This window comes from Zymoseptoria tritici, chromosome 8 (genome assembly GCF_000219625.1).
Source record: "Zymoseptoria tritici IPO323 chromosome 8, whole genome shotgun sequence".
NCBI classification, from domain to species: Eukaryota; Fungi; Ascomycota; class Dothideomycetes; order Mycosphaerellales; family Mycosphaerellaceae; genus Zymoseptoria; species Zymoseptoria tritici.
The window spans coordinates 793479-820163 of NC_018211.1; the positions used below are offsets into that span (position 1 = coordinate 793479).

General features: G+C 54.3%; 11 protein-coding genes across 11 annotated transcripts; 9 read left to right on the forward strand and 2 right to left on the reverse strand.

Annotated features, from left to right (window-relative positions):
- Positions 1-46: 46 nt before the first annotated feature.
- Positions 47-1485, forward strand: MYCGRDRAFT_110384 (uncharacterized protein; the record flags this gene model as incomplete). Its single annotated transcript, XM_003849913.1, has 1 exon — positions 47-1485. The coding sequence occupies one exon, from the start codon at positions 574-576 to the stop codon at positions 1483-1485; it is 912 nt and encodes a 303-aa protein (XP_003849961.1).
- Positions 1486-2525: 1040 nt separating this feature from the next.
- On the forward strand, positions 2526-3929 carry MYCGRDRAFT_95034 (uncharacterized protein; the record flags this gene model as incomplete). The annotated part of the gene is made up of 5 exons (XM_003849914.1): positions 2526-2534; positions 2732-2789; positions 2849-3291; positions 3341-3613; positions 3675-3929. The coding sequence occupies 5 exons, from the start codon at positions 2526-2528 to the stop codon at positions 3927-3929; spliced, it is 1038 nt and encodes a 345-aa protein (XP_003849962.1).
- A 773-nt stretch (positions 3930-4702) lies between these two features.
- On the reverse strand, positions 4703-5097 carry MYCGRDRAFT_95035 (uncharacterized protein; the record flags this gene model as incomplete). Its single annotated transcript, XM_003850405.1, has 2 exons — positions 4703-4921; positions 4996-5097. 2 exons carry the CDS (start codon positions 5095-5097, stop codon positions 4703-4705), a joined length of 321 nt encoding a protein of 106 aa, XP_003850453.1.
- A 1251-nt stretch (positions 5098-6348) lies between these two features.
- MYCGRDRAFT_110385 (uncharacterized protein) lies at positions 6349-9322 on the forward strand (the record flags this gene model as incomplete). Its single annotated transcript, XM_003849915.1, has 2 exons — positions 6349-9185; positions 9238-9322. 2 exons carry the CDS (start codon positions 6349-6351, stop codon positions 9320-9322), a joined length of 2922 nt encoding a protein of 973 aa, XP_003849963.1.
- A 537-nt stretch (positions 9323-9859) lies between these two features.
- Positions 9860-10542, forward strand: MYCGRDRAFT_110386 (uncharacterized protein; the record flags this gene model as incomplete). The annotated part of the gene is made up of 2 exons (XM_003849916.1): positions 9860-10063; positions 10120-10542. 2 exons carry the CDS (start codon positions 9902-9904, stop codon positions 10540-10542), a joined length of 585 nt encoding a protein of 194 aa, XP_003849964.1.
- Positions 10543-10859: 317 nt separating this feature from the next.
- MYCGRDRAFT_95038 (uncharacterized protein) lies at positions 10860-13103 on the reverse strand (the record flags this gene model as incomplete). Its single annotated transcript, XM_003850404.1, has 5 exons — positions 10860-11606; positions 11870-12087; positions 12230-12423; positions 12539-12768; positions 12855-13103. 5 exons carry the CDS (start codon positions 13101-13103, stop codon positions 10860-10862), a joined length of 1638 nt encoding a protein of 545 aa, XP_003850452.1.
- Positions 13104-14009: 906 nt separating this feature from the next.
- On the forward strand, positions 14010-15491 carry MYCGRDRAFT_95039 (uncharacterized protein; the record flags this gene model as incomplete). Its single annotated transcript, XM_003849917.1, has 3 exons — positions 14010-14105; positions 14971-15026; positions 15308-15491. 3 exons carry the CDS (start codon positions 14010-14012, stop codon positions 15489-15491), a joined length of 336 nt encoding a protein of 111 aa, XP_003849965.1.
- A 1078-nt stretch (positions 15492-16569) lies between these two features.
- Positions 16570-17845, forward strand: MYCGRDRAFT_47050 (uncharacterized protein; the record flags this gene model as incomplete). Its single annotated transcript, XM_003849918.1, has 2 exons — positions 16570-16633; positions 16686-17845. 2 exons carry the CDS (start codon positions 16570-16572, stop codon positions 17843-17845), a joined length of 1224 nt encoding a protein of 407 aa, XP_003849966.1.
- Positions 17846-20127: 2282 nt separating this feature from the next.
- Positions 20128-21461, forward strand: MYCGRDRAFT_95041 (uncharacterized protein; the record flags this gene model as incomplete). The annotated part of the gene is made up of 2 exons (XM_003849919.1): positions 20128-20704; positions 20761-21461. The coding sequence occupies 2 exons, from the start codon at positions 20128-20130 to the stop codon at positions 21459-21461; spliced, it is 1278 nt and encodes a 425-aa protein (XP_003849967.1).
- Positions 21462-23994: 2533 nt separating this feature from the next.
- On the forward strand, positions 23995-24707 carry MYCGRDRAFT_81779 (uncharacterized protein; the record flags this gene model as incomplete). The annotated part of the gene is made up of 3 exons (XM_003849920.1): positions 23995-24259; positions 24328-24492; positions 24590-24707. A coding segment is annotated over one exon (249 nt), but the record flags the coding sequence as incomplete, so codon positions are not given.
- Positions 24708-24886: 179 nt separating this feature from the next.
- Positions 24887-26472, forward strand: MYCGRDRAFT_110387 (uncharacterized protein; the record flags this gene model as incomplete). The annotated part of the gene is made up of 2 exons (XM_003849921.1): positions 24887-25240; positions 25306-26472. The coding sequence occupies 2 exons, from the start codon at positions 24887-24889 to the stop codon at positions 26470-26472; spliced, it is 1521 nt and encodes a 506-aa protein (XP_003849969.1).
- Positions 26473-26685: the final 213 nt, after the last annotated feature.

Genomic DNA, 26685 nt, shown 5'->3' on the forward strand with positions numbered 1-26685 from the left:
CGAGTCGGATCTGCACTACACAGAGATGGAGAATCCGTGTGTCTTCCCGCCAGCCCGAGCCGCCGTTCACAACAGAATGACTGACAGCATCTCTGCTATCGTGGAGCAGCGATTGATCTCGTCTTGGTCGGGTCTGAATCCAGCCAGCTGGCTCTCGCCCTTTTTCAGCGGAACTTTTGGCCACAGATTTCCAACAAAGCAATCCCAGCCCAGCTCGACTAGCAGCCCCGATGAAAGCATTATCGATCTGGACAAGGCCTTTGTTGGCTCTGGCCCGGGGCCCCGTCGAGGGGACTCTCCTTCAGCCGGACGGGTTCCTGAGGTGTTCGTGAACGGCAGAAAGTCGGGTGCCGGACTAGTCCGTTGTTCTGGTGAATGCTAAATGTGACGAGTGTCGTGAATGTGTTGATTGCAGGTCCCAACTGAGATCAAAAACACCACTTCTGCACCTTGAATCCTTCTTCCTCTTCCTCCACACCACGCTTCTCCGATCAAAGCAATCTCACCAGCACATCCTACGATCGAGCCTATCAAGACACCCTCATCACTCTCTCAACCAAGCGCACGTCGACAATGATGTCGAACAACAACAACAACGCCACCAACGGCCCGCCTCGCCCTTCGTCCCCATTCCAGCAGCCGAACGCCCGTGGCAGGGGCAACTGCAAAGCTCAACAAGTCCGTCCACGCATGGATCGCTTAGTCCCAGGAGAACCAGTCGGCTTCGACGGCGAATTCCAGATCGTGTTAAGGGAGGGAGCCGTGAAGTGGAAGCAGCGCCTCGCGTGGGTCGCCGTGGTCAACACCAAGGGAGAGAGTATCTTGGACACCTTTGTGGTGTACGACAACGAGGAGGGCGCGGAGAAGAGAAGAGGACTCCCGGAATTCGGTGTAGGCAAGAAGGACCTCCTCTTCAAGAACGGTGCGGTACATGCAAGTACCGTCGAGAAGTGGCTGGCGGAGATCTTCAAGGATCGTCCGGTAGTCATGCGCGACCAAAGTGGGGATACAGCCGCCTTCGAATACGAAACCCCTTTCGTCCACGCTACCATCCAGGACACGCAGCTCTTGTATTCCGATCGTGGCGAGCGTCGATCCCTGAAGGACGTTGCCAGTGAGGTCCTCCAACGCACAATTCAGGTGGGAGGCGTGCACACTCCAACCGAAGATGCAGCTACTACGATGGAGCTCTACCTCCTCAAGCGCCCGTACGACCGCGCGGCAGAGAAGGCGAAGCTTGAGGCGAATGGCCTGCCGACAACATCAGCCCATACCCGCAACGGCGACCGTGGTCGACACAACCATAGATCGCGTGGTGGTCGTGGCATGGGCAATGGTCGCGGGGCCCTCCAAGAGCGTGCCCCGAATGCGACTGCAACTAGAGGCGAGCAAGACTGGGCCGGCGAGGCTTTCGTTCGTCCGGCCAGGGGAGGGCAGCGGCGTGGTCGCGGTCGCGGAGGGAAGAAGAACGAGCTGGAAGAATAAAATTCGGCGCTTCGAATGAGATCCTGGAGGCACGGTTCGCGTATCAAGGAGAAGAGGGCAGGAAACTTGTTTAACTGATTTGGAGTTTTGCGGGCGTTCTTGAATTTCCGGGAACGGATTTGCTGAAGACCCATGAATTTTGGATTTCTTTGAAGTTCCGAGATATGACTTTGCGGGCTCGTCCTTTGTGGTTCGGGGATTTTGGAGACCTTGATTGGCGATAGGCCGATCTGTGGGAACGGGAACTGTTGAGATCTCGACAACATGAAGCAAGTGCCGGGAAGATATTGGCAGTGTTAGCAGTATGAACGACGAATGCATGAAACATTTCACGACAAGTCAGCTCTCTCTGTACCTCTCTATGTCCGTATACTCAACAGAGGTCCTGAAGGTGAGGCTGTGTCGACCATTCGTCGTCTTCGGTAAGAGTATGCTTCGAACACGGCGCTGATGGTGTAAGTGTGGAATGTCTCGGCATATTTCGATTCGTGGAACAGAGCAAGCCATGAGGTCGAGAGCCTCACGATTGCTGTCCCGCAGAGGTTGAAGGTGCGACAAGGATCAAAATTGCCTAGATCATGCCCGCTCTCCTGGATGGCAAACATGTCAGGAGTGATGTTCCGTTTCGCCTGTACTGGGAAGCTTGACCTTTTCTTGAGCCGCTTCCATCATTCTCGTGAAGAATGTACTTCATCGTGCCACGTTCTGTTCGAAATCAGCAGTCATATACACATCGTCATGTCTTACAGTATACGTTTCCAGTGTGCCCATCGCCCTATATCGACTTCATAGACTGAGCTGACCGGAGACGGCGGTCATATCTTTCCGCTGCCGAACTGCCAGTCCAAGTCTGCTGTCCTTCGCACCAGACCCACGAACAACAGCCAGGACGGCCAGGAACTCCGCAGACGAGTCTGCCCGCACGATAAAAGCACCCTGGCATCGTGCAGTCCTCCTTGGCACGATCTCGACACCGAACAACGTCTTGACTTGCGTCGCCCTTGCCAGCCAGCCGCCGGTCCGGGATCCGAACAAAGCCAATGCTGCGGGTGGGCCATGCGAGGTGTAGTCTCTCGCAACGTGCTCGTGAATGCAGCGCGGGCCGGCCGGCGGAACATGTTGAAGCCGATCTCGTCCGCTCGTCCGCAACCTTTCCGTCGTCAACTCCCTTCTCTAATCATCCTCTGCATCAAGCCTCGATACTGCTTTCACCAACCACGCAGCCAACCACAACTTTTTACACCAGAACGACCCAAAGTACACCTGCGCAGCCAGATTGACAGTCGGAAGCAACATAGGTCCTGGTATGTCTCCCGTAGCGATAGATCAATCGCCGAGCGCACACCTACTGATAGCGGCTCAGCACTGTTCGAAGATGTCGAGACCCGTACGAAGGCCCCAGCTTGCGGTACCAGCGGCTCCGTAGCTGCGCGCGCTCCTGCCGTGACACCAGTCATCGTGCGACCTCCCTCTCCATTCAATGCGCCCAATGGACCGAGCAGGGCGGGGGGCAAAGCGCGCCAGGTACCCCCACGCCTTGACCGATTACTCCCAGGTGAGCCTCTGGCGCTGGACATCGAGTTCGGACACACGCGTTACGACGGATCGAAGACGCAATACACGCGCCTTGGATGGGCTGCTGCTGTCAACATCAAGAATGAGATCGTTCTCGAGGTCATGGTGTCTTACCCGCACAAGCCCAAAGTCACACTCGCGTTCCCAAGCCACACCAAGGGTTGCGGAGTCGATTTCCACCATATTAAGCCCGAGAATGGTGCTGTCGACAGCGAAGATGGCGGAGAAGATGTTTGCAGAAATCATGAGGGATCGACCAGTGATTATGCATGCCGCCAAGGGAGACATGGCCGCGTTCCAGCACCTGGACCCCTTCAAAGGCGCTTCAGAGGTGGTCGACACTCAGCAGATGTACTCATCCGGACGAGGACACAATCCTGGCCTTCAAACGTGTGCAGCCGCGTATCTAGGTCGCTCAATCCAGCAAGATGGCCACACGCCAGTCGAAGATGCCACGGCCACCATGGAATTGTATCTCCTCAAGAAGCCGTACGATCGCGCAGCCAAGAAGGCGAAGCTTATCGGCGAAGGGAAGAAGACCATCTCGGGTCCAGTGTTTCACTCTCCCGAGTGGTACGCAAAGTTCGGCGACGGCCTGGAGGACAAGTTCGTAGCGCCAGCTCGTGCTCGCGGCGGTGGACGATACGGAGGACATGGCGGACGCAACGACCATCAAGGACGCGGCGGATATGGTGGTTACGGCGGACACACGGAGACTGGTAGAGATGGCCGCGGAGGCCAGAGAGGGCCAAATCACCAGGAAGGCCGCGGCCGCCGTGGCGGAGTACATGGTCAGCCAGGTCGTGGTGGTCGTGGTTGTCGCGGATCTTGATAAGATGGAGCTGGCAAGAGTGTATCCGGCATGGTGATCCAGATGTCCGCAGGGTATGATCGACGGGAGGCGCTTTGCCGTAAGATGACGGACCGGAGTTTGTGTCTGGCGCAAGGACTTTGAATTTCTGCTGTACGGCATGTGAGCTCCATTAGAAAAGCGGTGGTCTCTTTTCAATCCGATAAAGCGCTTGTCGAGTAGAAGCATAACCTACGTGTACAGAGTCGAATGCACAACGTAGCTCAACCTGCACATCCCCTTGTTCCACCTTGTTGTTGACAAAGACAACGCAAGTGCGCGTGCGAAGATATCGCCATCCTTGGCCAGTTTCTCAAGCACGAGTGGAAGAGATGCATGGATTGTCGTCGTGGCTGTCCGGTCGCGTATATGCGAGGTCGGCAAGCTACGGTATTCTGATGATGAGCAGTCGGTGATGGTGAAGGACGGGAGCGAAGGAGATGAGGTCGAAGTTCAGATTGATCGTTCAAGTCTTGGCATTCGCGACCTATTTGCAGGCCAGCGACCAAGGGCGTCGCTTACAGAGTGGTGACTGCAAATGTGCGAGACCAATGAGCGGAACCAGAAACTGTCACAGAGGCTTGGAACGCAAGTGTCTCGTGTGCACAATGATTGAAAGCACGACTATATTATAACGGAGACGTATCAAACACACCAATGCTGTGATTTCATGAGCCGATTCTCTCTGCCTTCGCCGACAATGTGGCATCCTTCAGTTGCTTGAAGTGGCGTGCTCTCCGTCCATCGATCGCCGTCGGATGCCTCCCAGCCAAGTTTGAGCATGATAGCAACTCAGAAGCAGAAATCGTCGTCACTCCCCAGGCACCAGTAGCCCTGAAGCGTATTCGGTATGGTTTTCCCGTCGGCGCCGCACAGAAATTTTGCATAGCACTTCGGGCACCCGTCGGGCACGATGTCCATTTTCTCTGGTCCAGCGCAGTCGGATTGATGGTCGCATTTGTACGATTTGTGACACGCGCTCTGGTATATGCGCTTGCTAAACATCTTGACCTGGAATCGCAGGATGGTACGGTAAGCAAGAAGTCTCTTGATCGCACAGAGAGAAGAGGCAAACGGAGGCTTACCGACTGCTCGTTTGGACTCCGCTCTGGCGGACTCTGCTTTGGCATTGCTTCCACGAGTGCGACGGCGCTGAACAGCAGACCGAGAAGAGTGACTTTGACCATCCTGATGACATCGTCAGTATGTGGGTACCTAAGAGAAGTCGAGCGTGATTTCGCTCACTTGGCTGCTCGGAGATGCTCCGAAGTATGTCGAAGATATCGGAGGAGCTGAGCGATCTTGGTTTGTTCGGGAGCCAGCGAGGGAGCGATTGATGAAGTTGAAACCGAGTGGCCAGATTCATTTTCTCAGCAGAAGCATCAGGACTGGCCTTATATGTCCTCCCAGCGCCTCGTGAGCTCGCGAGGAAGGAGTCCAAGCACCAACACACGCACATGACGCCTCCTCTCTTCGACAGGCCATATCCTGCACAGAGGCATTAGTGCCCGCCCTATGAAGCCTTTGCCCGCGAATATCAGCTCGAAGAATCTTTGCCACCTGCCAGGGCATGGATTGAGTTCTCGACAAGCAGGCGACTAACTCCGCATCTCGCGACCTAGACCCTGCCAATTAGCACTATACCTGTGCGCAGGAAATAATTTGTATCTCAAACTTCACCCTCGCAGCTGCCTTGGTCCTGAGTGTCCGACGAGGAGATGATCTGGCCGTACCACGCGCCGACGTATCTGCGTTCGCCCACTTTACAGTAGTAGCCCTGACCATTGACAAGTCTATCGACGACCTCTTGAGACACGTCTGGACCAGCTGGCGATTGTTGCGTTGCGCGAAAACTCCGGGTCTCGCTTTCACAAGGCGGACGATGGTTTCTTTTTCCAAGGATGCAGTAACAGGCGTTGGAGGAGATCGAGCTTGACCAGGCTGCGAGCTTCCAGAATACGAGGTCGCCCAAAGGTCGCACAGCTTTCCGAATGGGTAGCCGGTGAGGTCATGAGGCATCGCCGATTGGACTCCAGATGACCAGGTCGCTGAAGCATCGCGGTAACTGAACATGGAGAAGACTTTGTGGAGAAGATCGTCGACTTCAGACGAGAGTCCACCTCTATCTCGGACCATGTCAATAGGCGTGCGAAGATCTCGCCGTCGTCGAATATCTCCAGCTGGCGGCGAAGAGATAGACGTGAAGACACATCTGCCATGATAACGCGACACTGGCAAGCGACAACTTGTCCGATGAATGATGTGTGTGTGCAGTGTGATGGTGAAGGAGGGAGATCAAGCAGATGAGGTCAAAGCTGTGGTGGTGCCCAGCCCAGACCAGGCGCGTCAGCAAGCTTGAGCTCACGACCAAGCAACGACATGTCTTTCCATATCAAACAACAACCATATTTTCCTCGGAAGCGACCACAGAAAATGCCATGGCGCTCGAAGCGACCGGTGGCTACATTGCCGGCGCGCAAGATGACTCTCAACTTCCCATCTTCGACGTGCAGAAGGTGCAGATGCGCTTTGATATCTCGGCCGACTTCGTAGCAGCAGCAGTCGCAAACAATGTTCTCGTCCTCGCTCTCTCTACCGGCCGAATACTACGATTTGATCTCGAGCGACCCGAAGACATTGACGATATCGACCTCCCTAAACGGCCAGCAGAAATCGGCGTCATTCGCAAGCTATTCCTCGATCCGTCAGCATCGCATCTACTCATCTCGACCACTTCCGGAGAGAACTACTACCTCCATACACAATCACGGCAACCCAAGGCGTTAGGGAAGTTCCCAAAAGGTGTACAAATAGAGAGCATCGCTTGGAATCCGTCAGAGCCGACAGCATCGACTCGGGAAATTTTGATCGGGAGCGCGGATGGACATGTGTACGAGACATATATCGAGCCGAATGCGGAGTTCTACAGGAATCAAGAGAAGTACTTCAGAACGGTATACAGCCCGCAGGACGGGCCAGTGGTGGGACTGTTCGCAGATGTGGTGTCTACCAGACCTGAGACACGGCGAGTGCTGGTAGCCACGCCTCAAAAGTTGCTACATTTCGTTGGGAGGACAGGTGGAAGAGGATACGAGTCCAATGGATCAATATACACCAAGCTCTTTGAAAGCGAAGTTCCGACCGTGCACGAAGTGGATCGGACTGGCGGAATCTCTCCTTCCTGCCTGGCTGTATCGCCGGATTCTCCAGATGCGCTGTCGTCTTCATTAGAGGGGCAAAGCATGGAGCGAGCATATGCATGGCTGAGTGCGCAGGGTATATTCCACGGTAACCTCACTACCTCAGTGCCGGATCTGGTGTCGCTTGGAAAGCAGGTCTTCCGCGAGTCAAAGTCCTTTCCACGATCAAAAATGCCGGCAATACAAACAGCTGGCGGTAGAAGCCGTGCAACACAGCCGCCCATTTCCTCGATGGTCCTGACACAGTTTCACATGCTTGCGCTCGTGGAGGGCACTTTGACTGCGACCAATCGCTTGGACGATACAGTTGTGTATAGCCAGCAGATCCTCGAGACCAGTGCGAATCTTGGTCTTTTCGCTGATCAACAGAAGAACACATTTTGGCTATTCACGGCCCAAGAGATTTTCGAAATCGTTGTGACTGACGAAGCGAGAGATGTCTGGAAGATCATGCTCAAGCAGGGCCAATACGATGCTGCACAGAAATACGCCAAGACTGCCGAGCAGAGGGACGCTGTCGCATCGATGACCGGAGATCACTTGATGTCGCTAGGCAAGTATGCGGAAGCTGCATTGGTCTTTGGAAAGAGCACGAAGGCCTTCGAGGACGTTGCGCTTGGCTTCATCGACAAAGGCGAGCAAGATGCGCTTCGAAAATATCTCACTGTGAAATTGTCAATACTCAAGAAAAGTGCAATTATGCAGCGTATGATGCTTGCTAGTTGGCTGCTTGAGCTGTACATGGCCAAGCTAAACCAGCTGGACGACACGATTTCGACCCGAGCCGAGCTCACTGCGGATGGATCAGGCACCACATCAAGCGATACCGAGAGGCAGTTGCCTGTTTCGCGGAAAGAATACCAAGATTTTGTCACCAAGCACAAGTCCGACTTGGACCGTAAGACAGCCTACGAGATCATCAGTGCTCACGGAAGAGAAGAAGAACTTCTCTTCTACGCCAATGTTGTCGAAGACTACAACTACGTCCTCTCATACTGGGTGAACCGAGAACGATGGACGGAAGCGATGTCTGTGCTCAAGAAGCAGACGGACCCCGAGATGTTCTACCGCTACAGTACTGTCCTAATGGCTCACGTCTCCGTTGATCTCATCGACGTCCTCAAACGTCAGGCCAACCTTGACACCAAAAAGATCATTCCCGCTCTCCTCAACTACAACAAGACCGCCGGCTCGTCCGTCTCCCTCAGAGACAATCAAGCAATCCTATACCTCCGCTTTTGCATCGATCATCTCCTTTCCACCGAGCCGGCCGTCCACAACACGCTCATCTCCATGTATGCCGCCCACCCCACCCGAGATGAATCTGCCCTCCTCACCTACCTTGAAACCCAAGCCCGAAACCACGACCAATTCTACGACGCCGACTTCGCACTACGCCTCTGCATCGCACACAAGCGCGTCCAGTCTGCCGTGCACGTTTACGAAACGATGCAGCAATACGCCTCTGCGGTCGACCTTGCGCTAAAATACGACGAAGTCGAACTCGCCGCCTCGGTTGCCGATCGCGCTGGCACCGACGACACACTTCGCAAGAAACTTTGGTTGAAAGTCGCGAAGAAAGTCATCGGACAAAATAAAGGCATCAAATCCGCCATCGAGTTCCTACGCCGCTGCGAGCTTCTTCGCATTGAAGATCTCATACCTTTCTTCCCGGACTTCATCGTCATCGACGACTTCAAAGAGGAAATATGCGCGGCGCTGGAAGACTACAGTCGACAGATCGACGACCTGAAACGGGAGATGGACGAGTCGGCATCCACGGCAAAACACATCAAGGACGACATCAAAGCTCTCGATCAGCGATACGCGATTGTCGAGCCAGGCGAGAGGTGCTGGAAGTGTCGACTGCCGTTGTTGATGAGGCAGTTCTTTGTGTTCCCTTGTCAGCATGCGTTCCATGCGGACTGTTTGGGTGAGATGGTCATGCATGCTGCGGGTATGGGGAAGAGTAAGAGGATTCGAGAACTGCAGAAGGAGATTGGACGAGGTGTCGCTTTGGGGAAGAGGAGAGAGGGTATGGTCAGAGAGTTGGATGGTTTGGTCGCTGGAGCTTGGTGAGACGTCCGTTCGCCCTTACAACGAAAACCATGCTGACCTGGTGAATAGTGTACTCTGCAGTGAAATGGCTGTCAAGCAAATCGATGAGCCGTTCATTACTGCTGCTGATGATAGGAACGAGTGGGCTTTGTGAGAGGCCACATACAAATGACGATTCGCCAATTGCCAACAGGGCCTCACAACACACAGCATTGCCTGGGAGTACGACGATAGAGATGATCCTAGGGTGGGACCGTCGGTACGCTGCCGTCACCGACTGCAGGGACCATTCGGTGCCGACCAAATTTGTGGATCGTGAATCCTTCGGCTCAAGTTTTGCAGATCGCCACACCGGTGGCCTGCAGGAAAATGCAACAAGAATAGAACTTCTATATGCATACCTGGCTCACTGCCTGGCCATATGTGGATTGAGACTCACAAGTTGCCGCATCTTCCGTGGAAATAGGCGGCATGCTGATCCTTCAGGATTTATTACCCCATTCGGACCGCCAGCGTTACCTAAAATCGAGCTGCCTTGGGCTTGAATGGGACGGCCTAGATGTGGATCAAGCAAAGGAATTGTTGACGGTACCTGCCTTCGAAGGATTCTCGCATCGTCATGAGCGACGACGTTGGCCTTCTATAAAATAGCGGACCATGTCGTCCTGAACAATCACCCACGACACAACCACTTCATTTCTCATCCAGCTACAACACACCGCAGTCCAACAACATGCAGTTCTCCATCTTCTCCCTTGCTACTCTTGTAGCCATAGCATCCGCTACTCCCTTTGCCATGCCCGAAGCCTACGCCGGCACTCTTGACACTACTTCTTCCTCTCTCTCGGCCCGTCAGTCCAACTGCACTGAATACTGCTCCAACAGCGCCGGCTGCGTATGTTCCTTCTCATCCCAATCAAACCTCTTCATCGAGTCTAACCCATCTTACAGGTCTGTACTGTCCGTCCCTCCGACTGCACCGCCTTCTACACCGTCCAGTCAGGCGACACCTGCCTCTCCATCGCCAAAGTCTTCGGCAACTTCACCGTCACCCAATTCTATCGCTGGAACCCTTCCGTCGGACAAACCTGCTTTGGACTGCAAGCCTACGTGCCTGTCTGCATCGACACTCCGTGGTATGAGTTTACTCCACCCGTTCAGCCAGAGTTCGGCACGAAGTACACGCCTGAGCAGACGCCTGTGCCGGTCATGCCGGGGATTGTGGATGGGTGTGAGCTGTATGAGTTGGTTGAGCCCGGGAAGAGAGTTGAGGAGTTGGCGGCGGAGAATGGATTCGCGGTGGAGAAGTTCGCTGAGTGGAATGGGAATAGTACGACTGCTTGGGCGACTTACTGGGCCTGTGTGAAGGCTTGAGAGGCAGGATGGGGAAGTCACCGATGAGCTCGGTAGTCACTATCGAATGGCAAAGGTTGATGCGATTCATTGAGTTTGAGACCGGAAGCATCGAATGGTGACTCGACAGTGTCCTGCATGCGTCACACTCCTTAAACGATCGGTATTGTTCTGGGACATGGTCCAAAGTGTGTGATCTTGACATAGTCTCAGCGATCAAATACAGTCGAGATGACTTTTATGACAAAATAAACATCTTCGCATCCAATTACCCCCACTTCTCACAAAGAAATCCTCGGCGCCTTGACAGGTACGGCTCGATCGATAGTATCCTGTTCTCACAAGTCTCCATATTCTTCACGAATGATCTGCGAACCACGCTCGGCGACAGCATAAACTGGGCCCACCAGGTTCACGTCCGGCAAGCGACCAAAGGTGGACACATCGCAGACACGAAGACCCTTTGTCCCATACACGCGGAGCTTGTTGTCGACGACGCCACCCTTCTCCTTGGGAAGCATGCGGCAAGTGCTCGATGCGTGCCAGTTGGGAATGATGGAGGTTCGGGCGTACTCCAAAATATCCTCGTCACTCTGGACGGCTGGACCTGGTGACACCTCCTCTTGGACCCATTGCTTCCAGGCTGGGTGCTCGCCGATTTGTCGTAGGTACTTGACACCTTGGACTGCCATAGCTTGGTCGGCAGTCTCGTTGAGGTAGTTCGGATTGATGACCGGATCAGAGAGTGCAGAGTTGCTGCCTACGGTAACACTGCCCTTTGACAAAGCCGCGAGGTTCGACACGGTCAAGGAGATGTATGATGTGTTCCTCAGAGGTTGTCCGTACTCGTTGAAAGCTTGTGGATACCACACGCTCTCGTAGAGGATCTCGTTGTGGGCTTGATGGAGGAAACCTGCATCGACCACGGCACCGGCGCCGATCTGCTTGAGTTCATCGTTGGAGATCTCCTGGAATGCGTTTGTGCAGCCCGATGGTGCAGACCACTTGCTCTTTGCCTTCTCGAATGGGTCGGCGGTGCTGTAGAACTTTCGTTGTTCCTCATTGAGCACAGTGAGATCGTTGACCTGGCGATTGTGATCAGCATGCGAGCTCTCAAGACAGGCAAGCGAGTTAGCCTTACCATGTCAGTCGTGCTGGCGATGTCAGCGAACTCTGGCTTGACAGAGTAGATGACACTGAATGAGGTGTGATCTTGCATGTGGTGTCCGACGTTCTCGTTAGCCTAAAACAGAAGGGCAGAAGGGTTAGCGATAATTCGGATAGGGTACGAGGGCGACCTGGGGCCTGCTGGCATAGCCCGAGAGACAACCTCGGACGGCTTTCTTACCACGACTACCGGAATGCCGTACTTGTCCAGCTCGTCTTGCGGCCCGATACCAGATTGCTTGAGGAGGAAAGGACTGTGGAAAGCGCCCGCCGACACGATAACCTCGTTCGAGCAAGAGATGTTGTGGAAGATGCCTGCCTCGACGAAGGTCACTCCGACAGCATGAGCTTCGTCCGTCCCGATGGTCGCCTCGTCGAAGATGATCCGTACAACAGTTGCTGAACCGCGAACGTTGAGATTCTTTCGATCCTTGGATGCCTGGTAGTAGGAATCGTAGGAGGACACACGCTCGAAATTCTCATCGAGGGTCATCGTTCCTTGCTTAACACCAATTGGACTGCCGCCATTCTGGTCTTGCACCGGGGATGCCGATTGCGGCGGTGGCGTTCATGAAACCAGGGTTGGAGGCTGGAACATAGCCTTGGAAACCGATCTTGAGAGGTCCTTCTGTGCCGTAGTTGTCCGGGTTCCAGGTCATGTATGTAGGGTCGTTGCTGTTCTTCGGGTTGCCAACAAAGACGGTACCCTGCTTTGCTGCGGAAAAGATGGTAGACCTGAGCACCGTAACGCGGAGGAGTCAGCGGCGATGATCGGAAAGGTGACACATCAAGACAGACTGCTTGAACCTGGCGCAGTTCGAGAGACAGCATCCTCGCATCAACGACTTACGCATTCCATCCTGGGTTGCCATCGGCCTCCCATTGATCGTAGACTCCCGTGCTTCCGAGGCCGTAGTACAGGCCATTGGTAGCGCTGCTGCCGCCCAAGCATCGACCGCGGTGGTAGTTCAGCGTGCGGTTCTTCAAACCGGGCTGCGGCACTGTGACGAAGTTGTAGTCGATCAAGCTTCGACCCCCATTGAGAAGGAATTGGTTTCCACCGGCAGTCAAAGACGTTGGCTGAATACCGAATGATCAGCCGTGCTCTAAATGCATGCATCGATACATGATGCGAGCTGACTGGCTGAGTGGGGGTCTCAACTTACCACGGAGTCTGGAGTCGGACCCGCTTCGAAGACGATGACATTGAATTTGCCGCTCTCGGTGAGACGGTTTCCGAGAACCAAGCCGGCGGTCCCTCCGCCGACGACGCAGAAGTCGTAGCTTGATTCAAAGTCGATTGGTGGTGCATCTGAGTATTGGTAAGTCGAAAAGTCCGGTGGTCCGCTGGCGGCAACGAGCTGTGCAGTAGTCATGCATCCGAGCAGGATGGCTCGGGTGGAGAGCTGAAACATTGTGAGCAGTCGCACGAGTGACTTCCGGCAAAGAGCGTACGACAGGTGCTCGTCAGCAGTAGTTGGAGCAGGTCAGGCATCGGTCCAGATATATATCATCCTTTGCCGACCACGGTCCATGGAAACATGGCAATGCCGAAGCAATCACCCCGGAATTGGGATTGGCAAGACGGGGATCACGGCCTGAGGTTGACGCGGTTAAACCACTCGATAACGACATCCTGGGATACGAGGGCCGACGGCTCCGCGAAGACCAGGTTGACGGTGAGACAGCTCCCAATCGCAGCAGCACGGAAGCGAACGAAGCCAAGAAATGGCGCATGTCAGCGTGTGGCTGTGGCTCGTGGCAGTCATGAGTCTTGATGCCAACAAAGAGCGCGCAATCCGGGTGAGAACGGTGAGTTGACAGGGCACCGTATCCATGTTGGCATGACGCATTGACATCCGAAACCAAGCTTCAAGGACATCTCGACGAACACAAAGCGGTCGTGTTGTATGCATCGACCGCCATGAAGATGTACCTGCATCGAGCATGAAGCACAATGGGCATCGTGAATGCAAGAAGAGCGCCGGGACCGTCCGAGGGTTGCGAGCATCATTCAGACTGCAGCATCCAATCCAGACTGTGGTCTATTCTGACTTTGCAGGAATTGCGGTATTCTCGAATGCATGAGGACCTCTGGACTCGTCCTGCATCCACCTGTATTGCAAAAGCGAGGGTTTCAGGTCGCTGCCGTGGCGGTGAATACATGCAGTATAAGTAGTGTACACTCCTACTGGCTTTCAGATCCGTCAAACATCCACCGTCTTTCTCAAGAGTTCAGCGGCTCGCCAGACAACGCCAACCATCGAGCAGCTCCAAAGTGGCCCGACCATTCACAATAATGCTCGCCTTCAAGCACAATCATGCTCGCCTTCAAGATGATTATCGTCCTCTTGAAGCTCGCAGCGGCTTATCCTCTCGAAGATCATGCCCTCGGTGCCTCGCTGCCCGTGCAAGGTGTAAGTCTTCCGCTCCGCTCTAAAGTCACATCGTATGTCTGAACGAGTTCGAACCTGGGTCATGACGCCGAAATCCATCTTCGTGCCATTCGGTCTCTGCCAACATGTCGATGCCGAAGGAAACACTCATTCAGCCGGGAGTCGCCAGATATGTTAGATTCCGACACTACAGACGCTTTCGTAATTATCTTCCGCGCTGACTTGAGCGTTGTCTTGAAGGGCAAGCACTGCAAGGGTGACGGGGATACATGCCATTTCGTATGGTTCCGAGTCAATGCGATCTGCTATTGGAGGAGCGGAGCAACGCGGTGGCAGCGAAGAGCGATGTCCAGATAACAGGTGTATTGGGTCTGAGACGACGATCCAGGGTTCGAGCTTATTGAGGGACGTTGTTTCGACAAGGTGGCGCTACAGGCTGTTTCCTGCAACCAGAAAAGCGCTTTGTATTTGAAGATGAAGCTCAATCGGAGCCAATTTTAGGCAGGTATCGGTAAATGCATGAGATCCATCTCTGCTTGCCTCCGCCGAAGCTCACGTCAGGCGAAAATCATGTTTTGGAGAGTGTCAAAAGTTTCGAAAGGACTGCCGAAAAGAGTGTCGAAGATAGTGTCATAGCATTGAGCACAGAAAGGCATGCAGTGCTTACAGCTGAGCTTCGAGGTTGTGCCAGAAAACTCGTGAACCGGAGAAGTCGAGTGAAGTATACAGTCCGTGGAAGTGCGCTCGGTCGCTTCGTTCGTTCTCGTGGTCCAAAATCTCATCAAGAGAATATGAATACGAAGATGACCATGGAAGACACGCAGAGAAGGGAATTCCGTAAGCATGTGTGTCTCTGTGCGGTGCTGCAATCAACCTTGTGTCGCAGCATGGTAATCGGAAAGAGCATTGTGCATCGCATTCATCAAACCCCGAGACTGCGAGGTATGAAGAGCAAGCTCAAGGCCATTGACTAACGTTGTGATCAAGACGTTGTCGAATCGCAAAGGATGGAGCATGTCGCGGTATGCTTCAAATACCGTTAGTACAGCGCGCGAACGCCGCGGAGTGGTCGCCTCGTTTGCAGGCAAAAGGACATACCCAGGAACTGATTGTCGCACTTCCTAGTTGTCAGACCGTCGACTCCGACTGAGTCTCAATGTTGATGACTCCGATTCACTGGCGTGCTGTATGCGCGGGAGATTTCGCAACAGATGTTCTTGCAGTCTGGGCACCCCGAACCTGCATGAGCGACAGAAGTCACTCTGTCAACGCCAGGGCCGATATCAGCGGAGCCGAGGTACTCAGATCATTACGGCACGCCGGCTCACGCGCATCGAGCATCCTGAAAGTGTCATCGAGCTGGCCGGTCAATTGGATGCGCGGGATGTGTCGCAATGGTCTGCATGATGTCGCGTACATTGCCTCCTGGCTCGATGCTGTGAGCTGTACAGAGTCATCGTCGGGAGCTACACCGAGAGGGGCATTGTATCCCCCTGCCATCACGCGAATCGCAGCATGTGATGCTCATGGGTGCTCCTGACGAGAATGCCGCGATCATCCGTGGTGCCTGACGGTCTGAACTTTGATGTCGAGCCGTTGAGAGTTGAATAACTGCGTCGTATTGTCTTCATCGCAATTGGGAGCGGAGAGCGGCGGATCTGTCGAGTGGGTGGTGCAAGTGCAGGTGAAGTCCGAAATCAGGCGATGCTTCTCCATTTTCGATTGATTGACACCTCAGGCACTCAGAACTTTGACGCTTGACCGCATGCGGAGTGCGCACGATATCGACATTTCCTCCAGCATGCTTGCCTTCCTCTTTATATCTTTAACGTTTAGAACATGACATCCACCTTCTTCAACTCCTCCCGCGCTTTGTTTCATCGCGCTTTTGGACGTCCTACTGTCACGCTTCAAGCCTGACCTCACCCGGCTTACCGTCAAATGGTCGATCCGCGCAAGCATCGACGAGGGCGCCTCGATGAAAATGGCTCGCAAGGCTGATATGCCCGTTCTGGTACCGGCATGCGGAGATCATCGCAATCACATCTGACGCTTCTCCATACCTACTCATGACCAGACTGCCGGGCGTTCATTTGCGTGACGAGAATTAGACTATGGATGCAGAGACGAAACCTGGAGACTTGCAGGTTGTGTCTTCTTTGCCGCCGACTGCTGCAAAGGCATATTGATGGGAAATTAGAGCCTCTCCATCAATTATCACTCAAAGCTGCCGTCTCCACAAAGACCTCCGCAAGCCGAGAGCTCCAACCCGAGGCTAAACCACACCACCTCCTTCACTCCTCATTGGGAGCTCGCCGGACCACCTTGCTGACTTGATGTTACTGACATGCTGTTTGCGAGACTGCAGCTTGTATAGACTTTCTCTCTCTCGTAGGTGAACTCTCCTCTCCTGATCGTCTTCACATCCTCTCCTCCACTAGTTCTACTGCTACCTACCTCAAGGACAAGCACAACCTCTACCACAATGGCACAGTTCGCTCCTCCACTCACCGGCGTCCGCGTGCTGGAGTTCGCAGGTCTGGCACCAGGTAGGAAGTCCCATTCTCAATGTAGCTCTCCCCGTTCTAACAGCATATTCAGGTCCTTACGCCGGCCTCCTCCTCGCAGACTACGGCGCTGAAATCCTCCGCGTCGATCGCGCCCACCCAGCAGCATTCACCGACTCCCCTCCTCCTCCAACGAACGATGCTCTCACCCGGCACAAGAACTCGATCACAGTCAACACCAAAACCCCGGCCGGCATCGCCCTCCTCAAAGACCTGATCCGCAATGTCGACATCGTCATCGACCCATTCCGCCCGGGAGTGCTCGAGAAGATGGGACTCTCCCCAGAGAACGTGATGCAAAAGATCAACCCAAGAGTCATCGTCGCGCGAATGACGGGTTTCAGACGGGATGGAAAGTACAAGGATATGGCGGGTCACGATATCAACTATATTGCTGTGTCAGGCGTGCTCAGTATGCTGGGTCGGGAGGGCGAGAACCCATACCCGCCGGGCAATATCGTGGGTGACTTTGCGGGAGGTGGAGCGGTGCTGTTCATGGGCGTCCTTCTGGCGCTGCTGAATCGTCAGAAGACGGGTTTGGGACAAGTTGTGGAGGCGAATATGGTGGATGGCGCGGCGCATTTGGCGAGTATGCCGAGGTTTTCGATGAACACTCCTATGTGGGACGGTCCAAGAGGGACAAACACATTGGATGGTGGAGCTCCGTATTATGGAACGTACGCGACGAAGGATGGAGGGTTCATGTCTGTGGGTGCACTAGAGCCGCAGTTCTATGCACAGTTGTTGAAGGGATTGGGAATTGATGCGAATGACAAGATGGCGAAGAATAGGCTGGATAAGAAGACCTGGCCGCAGCAGAAGCAGGTGTACACGAGGATCTTCAAGACGAAGACGAGGAAGGAGTGGGAGGATATCTTTGACGGCACGGATGCTTGTGTCACGCCTGTGCTTACCCAGGGAGAGCTACGGAAGGATGGCTTCGACCAAAGGCCGATCGTAACGTTGAGGGCGTCGCCCGCAAAGGCCATTGCAGATGGTGATCACGGAAGGCCGGCGGCACAAGGGCAGGGCATTGGTGTCGAGGGTGAGGGATGGACGACGCCGGGATTGCGGCCTGGTGAGGGTGGCGAGGAAGTGTTGTCACAATGGATGGGCTGGAGTAAGGGACGGCAATACCAAGTGAAGGATGGCGGGTGCGAGTTGGTGGAGAAGGGAGATCGACCGAAGTTGTGAGCGAAGCATCTGTAAGTGAGCAATGTCGAAAGCACACTCAAGTTTCTCATCGCGAAGAACGCGTCTGCCTACGGTAGCTCCCGTCCCGCTCACTCTCTCAGGAAGGCGCGAAAGCTCTCGCTCTTCACTTCACTTCATCTCCTTCGCTTTGCACTTCATCTCCTTCACATCCTCCACCACCGAAGCGTCCAACCCTCATCAACTCCTTTTGTCATCTCAGTTTGACATCGACATTCCATTTTCCGAGACAATAGCAAGCACCAGCACACGGTCACCGCCAGAATGCCGGCCTCCAGGGAGACGTACACCCGCCAGATCATCAGGACCCTCTGCAATGCCTGTCAAGGGCCATGCCCCGTCCCAGCTATCACCTGCCCAAATTGTCCTGAAGGCATCAGCCCCGAAAGCATCAATGCCGCCTCCCGAATTCGCCCATCGGCCATCAACTATTGCAGCATCACCTGCCGCGATGCTGACGCGGGCCCACACAAGAAAGCCTGCGAGACGAGGAACAAGAACAAACGCCTAGAGCGAGCCGCGGATCTGCTCCAAGCCGCGTTCTATACCTGGCGGGAGGCCGCGTTCAACTTCAGCTACTCGAAGATCGTTCGAAAGATTGACAAGGATGGCTCATTCGAGCTGCAGCTGTACGAGAATTCGTACGACGGCGAAGTGACACCATTTTACCCTTTCCCGCACGGTTCGGTCAAGACTCAGCAAGAGAAAGAAGCACTCCTCGCCTTCGACTCTGCTACTGATGTTGGCGATCACCTCAGATACTTGATCATAAAACTTCTGCAAGGTGAGCCAGCCCTTCGAAACAATGCAGAAATGGTGACTAACACACTCGCAGGACTCATCAAGAAAATCTCGACAGACGTGATCCTTGTGCGTCGATACCTTCCGAGGGTCCGCAAGTGTGAGCCGAACGAGCCGTTCAACCGAACCCACAACGTTCTCAGCATCATCGACACTGAGGGTCAAAAGTTCTGCATCGATCTCGCAGGCGCTAGGTTCGGAAATCGTCGCACGCTCGCGCCTCTCGAGGCATACGACAGCATGTTTGGCGTCGTCCGAACTGTCGACCTTCCACTACTGCCGCCCACCACGACCGATCCGGATGACACGGAGGCTATGCCGCAGTTTCATATGCAGGAGACCTTCAAGGCAGCGATCGACAGATGGGAGAAGGACAAGACACGGAACATCCGCCAATTGCTTAGCGGCAAGCAGGCGAACTTTGATGTGGGCAAGGAGTCGCTCATGGCATACATCCACGATGATCTCCATCAGTACGTCGACGACTTTCGCAAGGCTCAGATCGCCTCATCCACTCCACAGAAGCAGTTTCGCTTGAGATCGTGGGGAGGCAATCCTACAGGGCTCACCCATGGCGGCACGGAAGATTCATCTGGACCAGAGACGGACGATACCACTCCAGCGCCCACCAAGAGTGTCGCAAAGACTTCGTCTGCCGCGAAATCAGGCAAGAAGAAGAAGGGAGCCGCCAAGACCACGGCCGACAAGGAAATGGAGCAGGCCATGGTGATGGACATTATGATGGAGATGCTGAGAGGCCTGCCGGGTATGGCCAATTGAGAGGGCTTACTGGCTTTTTCTCGAATGGCGGGATGATGGATGAGCGCAGCACGAAGAACAATCATGAAGGCAACAGATGGAAGCATAAGTTATTCAGTATGGCGCAAAGAGGACAGAGATATACTGCACAGGCAAGCCGGGACTTCAGCGCCGAAGCGGGCGTAAGGTGAATGTATACGTTCTTCCGCTCCTCCTGTGCCTCAAGATGGCATCTCGTGCAGTGACTGATTAGAAACCAGTACTCCATTCGATTGTGGTTGCTGAAAAATTTGCTCCTGCGCATGTCGCCGTTATCACCGAAAGATCGTTGCGTGTCTAGCCAGAAGCATGTGGCACAGTCGCTGAAAGAGCCGGAAGTCACTCGACGAAGAATAAGGCTGTGATGTGCAGGTGAATCGAGAGTGCTTGTCACATGCAGGTTGGTGAATTCTTCCGGTCTCTTTCATGTGCAGACCCACTTCCACGGCACCCTGTCTCCTTCTTCCATATCAGCTTCACCTTTCTCCAACAATCTCTCTTCTTCTTCTCATCTACCATCACCACCATCACTTCTTTCTCGACATCTTCAACACCGTTACCTCTTCTACGACATCCTTCGTCATTAACAATCCTCTCAAACTACCATTCTCGTCAGCACCTCAGCGCTTCAACGAATTCCATAACTTCATCGCCATCGGCCAGTCATGGACATCCACTCTCTCGCTAAGATGGATATCGGCGCATCGAAGCAGCAGTCCAACTTCGCCAAAGCTCAGAAACCACGCTCGGCCACGCAACAGTCCAAGCCGAACGAAGTCAACTCAGACCCATGCACCACCTGTGCCCAGGCTTGTCCCAAACCAATCTTGATCTGCACAGAATGCGCCGACGGTACGGATCAGCATGGTACTGCAACAACAACGATCTATTGCGATACGAAATGCCGCGCGGCTGATACGAAGCACGCCAAATTATGCGCTGTCAAGAATCAGCAAAAGGAGCTGCACCGTTCCGGCGAGATCTTGCAAGCTATCTGGTTCATCTGGCGCGAGGTTGCCTTCGACATGAAGCTCAGTCATATCGAGAAGAAGAAGGCTGCGTCAGGAGAGGATTTGCTGTTCTTCCACGAAGGCGACTACACCGATCACAATGAGGGTCCCCTCTATCCTCTGCCAGCGCTCGCGAATATGGACGAGAAAGACAAACAGGCAGTGATCACGCTGAATTCGTGCGGCGACGCCATGGGCTTTCTCCATGGGCTTTCCAAAAAGCTTCTGGCTGGTGGGTGGACTCTGTCAGCCGAGTGTCCTGCGACGATGATTGCTAACTTATTGCAGGAATTTCTGACGGAATTTGGGAGAACTACGCCGCAGTCAAAGAGTCAGACTACTACGTCCACCAAGTGCGGTGCACCGGCGAGCCTTTCAAATTTTCCCCGATACACCAGTACCTCACCACTCGTTTGAGTACGAACGGCAAAATCTATGTGCTCGATCCCTCCGGCGCTCAGCTTGGGCAGCACCAGGCCGTGCTTGCTCCTGGCCGTCGACTGCAATGGATGACGAACAATGTGCAGGTGGCAGAGCATGGGGCATGTGCAATCAACTCGGCGGTAATGCGTAACCGCCACCCCAACGATGCCCCCCCAAGCACAGACTTCCGTGTTGGCCACGTGCAAGAAGCTGTATGTCAGAAAGTAATGAAAGTCGTCGAAGTGTGGGAGCAAAGCCGTACCAGCCTCCAGCAGCTGCGGCGCGAAGATCGGGCAAAGTACGTTACTGCTAGAGACTCCTTGCTGGCTTTCATCCGGGTTTCGCTGCGCAAGTGGGTTGCCGATTACACTTCTGGAGCCATCACGGTGCACATTCCGGAGTATCAACGACCCGGTCCAGACACGTTCAAACCGACACCATACATTCAGTCAAAGGCGGGCAAGTCCAAGAAGCGCAATGACGCGATCGACCCATCGGACATCTGCGGAACTCCCCAATTCTTCGCGAAGCTCGCATCGCAGGGCGTCAATATCCACTACGCTTAGCTCAGATGCGGTACACTTTCGTGGGTTTTCTGTGAATCGAAGCATGTACTGGGCTTCAGGAGACGGGCTTATGGTATGGGATCTGCGAACTTGGGTTTTGGGCCAGGGATGATGAGCTCAATCGGCCAGGCTTGCTTGAGGACAACGAGCTGGCAAGACGCCTAGGGCTCCAGATCAGAAGCAAAGCCATCGAGTGGGTGTGAAAAGTTTTGGCGTTATGCAGTCTTTCGTCCTTCAAGTAACATAACGAGATCAAACGATGCTTTCACTTTCCATGAACTGTATTGCAGCGCCTCACTCGAAAGTTGCTGCCATGACGGACGCGCATATGATCGCACGGGTAAGTTTCATAGCGAAGCAGTCGGGCGACAGCTGTTTTGCGCTTTCGCTACGTGAACTCAGACTAGCGTGTTTGTCACATGAAAGCTGAGCTCTTTGCTTTTCGTCACTCTCAGGCCCCACTACAAACGCTGCATGTACTTTCTCGTCTGCTTCCCTTCTTGAGCCTTGATCCGCTCCTCACCTTCATCATCACAACTCCTTCCTCCACAACCTTCCATCAACACAGCCTCGGGCAATCACCGTAAAGATGCCGCCGGACAACCGACTTGGGCTGTGCGCAGAATGCAAGAAACCAGCTCAGATCGAATGCATGGAGTGCAGCGAAGGTGTTGACATGCATGGCAATCTCTCGCCAGTCGGATACTGTAGCGTCGACTGCCAGGCAGAGCACAACTTCGAGCATTTCTACGTCTGCAAGGAGAAGAACGATCGCAAAGCGATCTACCGCGCTGGAGATATTCTGCGCGAAGCTTTGCTGGAGAGCATCGAGAGTACTCGGGTGTCGAGAGGCATCGCCCTTCCAAGAGTTGAGCAGCGTGACGGCAAGGTTCATCTTTACACCGACGAGCGCAAGGTCTCCCGCACGAAGTCTTCTGAGTCGAGCATGGACAATGATGCCAGACTACTCGAGGAGCTGGCCATCACATTTCGGAAGAGTGGCTGTGCCATGACAATGATGGCGGACCTGAGTCAAAAGCTTCTGCAAGGTGAATCAAGACATGCTTTGATGAGTGTTTAATTTCATGGCTAATGAAAGTGACAGGCGTCACAACATCTCTCCAGGAGCTCCTTGTGGAATTCCCTGCAGCCCATTCGCTTGTTGTCTTGCACCAGGACGTTTTCAATGAGGACGAGCAGGTCGGCCATCAAGTCTTGGTGGCAAAAGGGACCGATGGCGTTGAGTACATCATTGATCTCACCGGCGAAGAGTTCGGCGGTTGGCGCCCAGTCATGCCGTACGAGGTGTACAAGAACAGGCATCCTCACACGAGCAGCGTGAGGAGACCGCATGGCAACCAGCTGAAGTTGCAGCAAAAAGCTTTGGCAGATGGGTTGAAGGCTGTGGAAGAAGAAGTAACGTACGATCCGCAAATCCAACAGGCCATTTTCGAATGGGAGAGCATGGAAGCGGCCGCCACGGCTCAACTCAAGGCAATCGTCTGCAAATGGGAGATCGACAACAACACAACCGTGGGCAAGCTTGTCCAGCAATCCGAGCGGGAGTATCAGGCAGGCGAAGCGTCCTTGCTGGCTCGTATCACGAAGGATATCCGGTCGTATCTTGCGAGCCAGGAGAATGAAGATCCTTCCCACAAGAGCTTGCAGCACACCAACGATTCCTGCGCGGCCTGTGGTCAGAGATCGCCCCGACCACTTCTCGTCTGCACCGACTGTGCTGACGGAGTGGGCGATGATGGAACGCCGACGCCGACGGTCTACTGCGACAAGGTGTGCCGCAAAGCTAACAACCGAGATCATACCAAGCTCTGCTCTGCCAAGAACGATCGCAAGGAGCTGTACCGGGCTGGTGAAATTCTGCAGGCGGCTTTCTACATCTGGCGTGAAACGGCTTTCGACATGAAAGCAGCGCAGATTTCAAAGGCGACGAGGAAACCCCGCAAAGACTACCTGGTACTCCAAGAAGGCGACTACGACGTCAAGCCTCACGGACCGCTCTACACGCTGCCAAAAGTCGAGCATTTGAACAACAACGAGAAGAATGCAGTGCTCACCTGTTCCGCATGCACCGACGCCATGATCTATCTCCACTCGCTCTCAAAGAAGCTTCTTGCCGGAATCGCCGAAGAAGTGTGGGAGACCGATGCTCGCGTCACGGATTCGGATTACTCCATCCTCCGCGTCTCTTCCACTTTCGAGCCTATCGGTTATTCCGTGAAACACCAGTTTCTCACCGTCGAGGCTGCCGCCGATGAAAAGCGATACGTACTGGATCCCGCCGGTGCCCAGCTCGGACAGTACCATGCAGTGCTCTCGCCAGCTCAACAAGTTCGTTGGATGACACGCAATACCAAGCTTCTGGATCACGGATTCGCCGCAGCCCAGGCAGTCAAGCTTCGAAGTGGCGAGCGCTATGTCCCCCCAGAAGCTGATGTCAGCGTTCATCATGTGCATGCCGCTCGTGAAAAGGTCCTGGAGCAGGCCGTCGAGGAGTGGGAACAGGACCACGAGCAGAGTGCGAACGAGATGCTGCGTGCCGACCAGAAGACATACGATGCTGACAGGGCCTCGTTCCTCGATGCCATCCGGGGTGCTTTGGAGCAGTGGTCGGCCGACTACGATTCTGGCGTTGTCAAGGTGGAGATCCCGAAGCATCATCAACGTGCAATTCACCAGTCTCCAGCGAGTGACGGTGTCGACGGTGTCGACCAGTCGGATGTTGCGGGAACTCCTGCGTTCTTCGCGAAGCTCAAGTCGCTGAACATGAACGTTCACTACTGTTAGAAGGGACACTCAGTGCTCTGAGACTGGGGTAATAGGTCGGCTTCAAATGGCGCAAACTTACGGGAGTGGGAAACACGACCTTGAGCCTTTGGCCTCGAAGTTTGGCGCTGAAGCCTGAGCGAGATGAATGCTTCATATTGGATGAGGAACAACGGCAGGTATTGAGCTTCACGCGAGAATCAGGACCATCGCGGCAGTCGTATGAAAAGTCATCAGCTCTGGACTGCTTCAGGCCATTAGCAGTGTGGTAGATGTATGCAACGAGATGATCGCATCAGGAGGAAACGAAAGGAGATGAGGTGGAGATGTGATGTGTATCGTACCTGCGTCGTCGCGTGGCGGACACGCCTCTGATCCTTGCTTGCACTTTCCACCCGTTTCAAGTGCCGCGCCTTCATGTCCTCGTCGCTCTTTCTCTGTCGTGAGTGATCGCTGCTCTAGATCGTCGCCCTTCTTCCGACGACATCCCGGATCTCATGACCTCCAGAACAACGACATCCACGCGTCTCATCTGCGACATCAACATTCACCGACGTGGAGAACGCGGCCCCACCCGCAACTCAAAGCACCCCGGCCAAACCTTCTAGCTATCAGCTCGCGATAGGCGATCGCCGACCGTCATGGGCTTCTTCTCCCGCAAGAACAAGCAGACCGCCAACGGAGATTCCACAGCTCACTCCAACAGTCAAGACCCTACCGCAGTACGCACGACTAGCACTCATTCCCTACGACATCCATTCTCCGCAATGCGTACCAACAGCGAACCAACGCAAGCTCAAAGCATACCAGATGTCCCGCTGCCCAAAGCTCCGGACCCGAACAAGGACCCTGCGGCATACCTACGCAGCATCTACGCAGTAAGAGAGAGGAGCAGGCTGGTATTGGACAAGGCGAAGAGGAATCAGCTCAGACATTTCAATGTGGACATGTCCAAGTTCAACGACACGGCACATTATGTCGTGTCGATAATCAAGGTACGATGAGCTGGTCAAGCTATACAGCTTCAAGAGATGTGAGCTAACACAGCCCCGTCAACCAGCGAGACTTCGATCCCGACTACCATACAATACCACCTCATGGACGATGGCAACACTTTGAAGTTGGCGGCCGACCTCGCATCGATCAGCTCATGCAATCATGGCCGAGCACGGTTGATGCCCACGAACGAACACGCCGATTGATCGATCTCTTCCTCGTTTCTGTCCTACTCGATGCTGGCGCTGGTACAAAATGGCAATACAAGTCGAAAGAAAGTGGGAAGACATTCAAGAGGAGTGAAGGACTGGCTGTGGCTTCTCTAGAGATGTTCAAGACGGGTCTGTTCTCCTCAGATCCTGAACAACCATTCCAAGTGGACAGCAAAGCTCTCAAAGCTCTTACGCCAGAGGTCATGGCAAAGGGTCTGCAAGTGACAGACGATAATCCTATTGCTGGTCTGGAAGGAAGGACAAATCTCCTCATACGACTAGGTGATGCTCTTGTCACTGCTCGTGAGATCTTCGGACCTGAAGCTCGTCCTGGCAGTATGCTCGACTACCTTCTCGGCCACCCTACGACACAACATTCTCCCGATCCAATCGTCCCTCTCCCTACACTCTGGGACACCCTCATGAACGGTCTTGTACCTATCTGGCCCGCAACACGCACCACGATCGACGGCACACCTCTCGGCGACGCATGGCCCTGCGGCTCAATGCCCTCGCATCCAACTCACCCATGGGAGAACATCGTGCCATTCCACAAGCTCACCCAATGGCTCACCTACTCCCTCATGGTACCCATGCAAAAGCTATCCCAAATCACATTCGTCGGTGTGGAACTCATGACCGGCCTGCCCGAATACCGCAACGGAGGCCTCCTCGTCGACACTGGTCTACTGACCCTCAAACCCGACGATGTCGCCCGCGGCATCGAACAATACCACCTCAACGCCACTCGCCAAGGTCAACCATCTATCGAAGTCGTGCCTCTGTTCACCGCCGACGACGACGTGATTGTCGAATGGCGAGCTCTCACCGTCGGCTTCCTCGACGAACTCCTCGCTGAGGTCAACCTCCTCCTTGGCCTGACAGGCGATGACAAACTCAGCTTAGCACAAATGCTCGAAGCGGGAACATGGAAAGGCGGACGAGAGATCGCAGAGGTTTCACGACCAAATACGAAAGAGCCGCCGATCATGATCTTGTCCGACGGCACGGTGTTCTAGTTGAGCAGCTTGGCATTCGACTGGGATCCGCCGATTGAGGGAGAAAATGCGAGTAGAGTCCTCGAAGAGCGGAGGAGGACGGTGGATGGGGAGGTGCTGGGCAAGAGGGGAGAGCGGAGAAGAGGAAGCGATCTTACCGCATTGCTGGCTGGAGTCGGGCTCGGTGGACTGAGAGGGCCCGGGGCGAGTCTTGGAGGGTATCCGGTGGGAAGT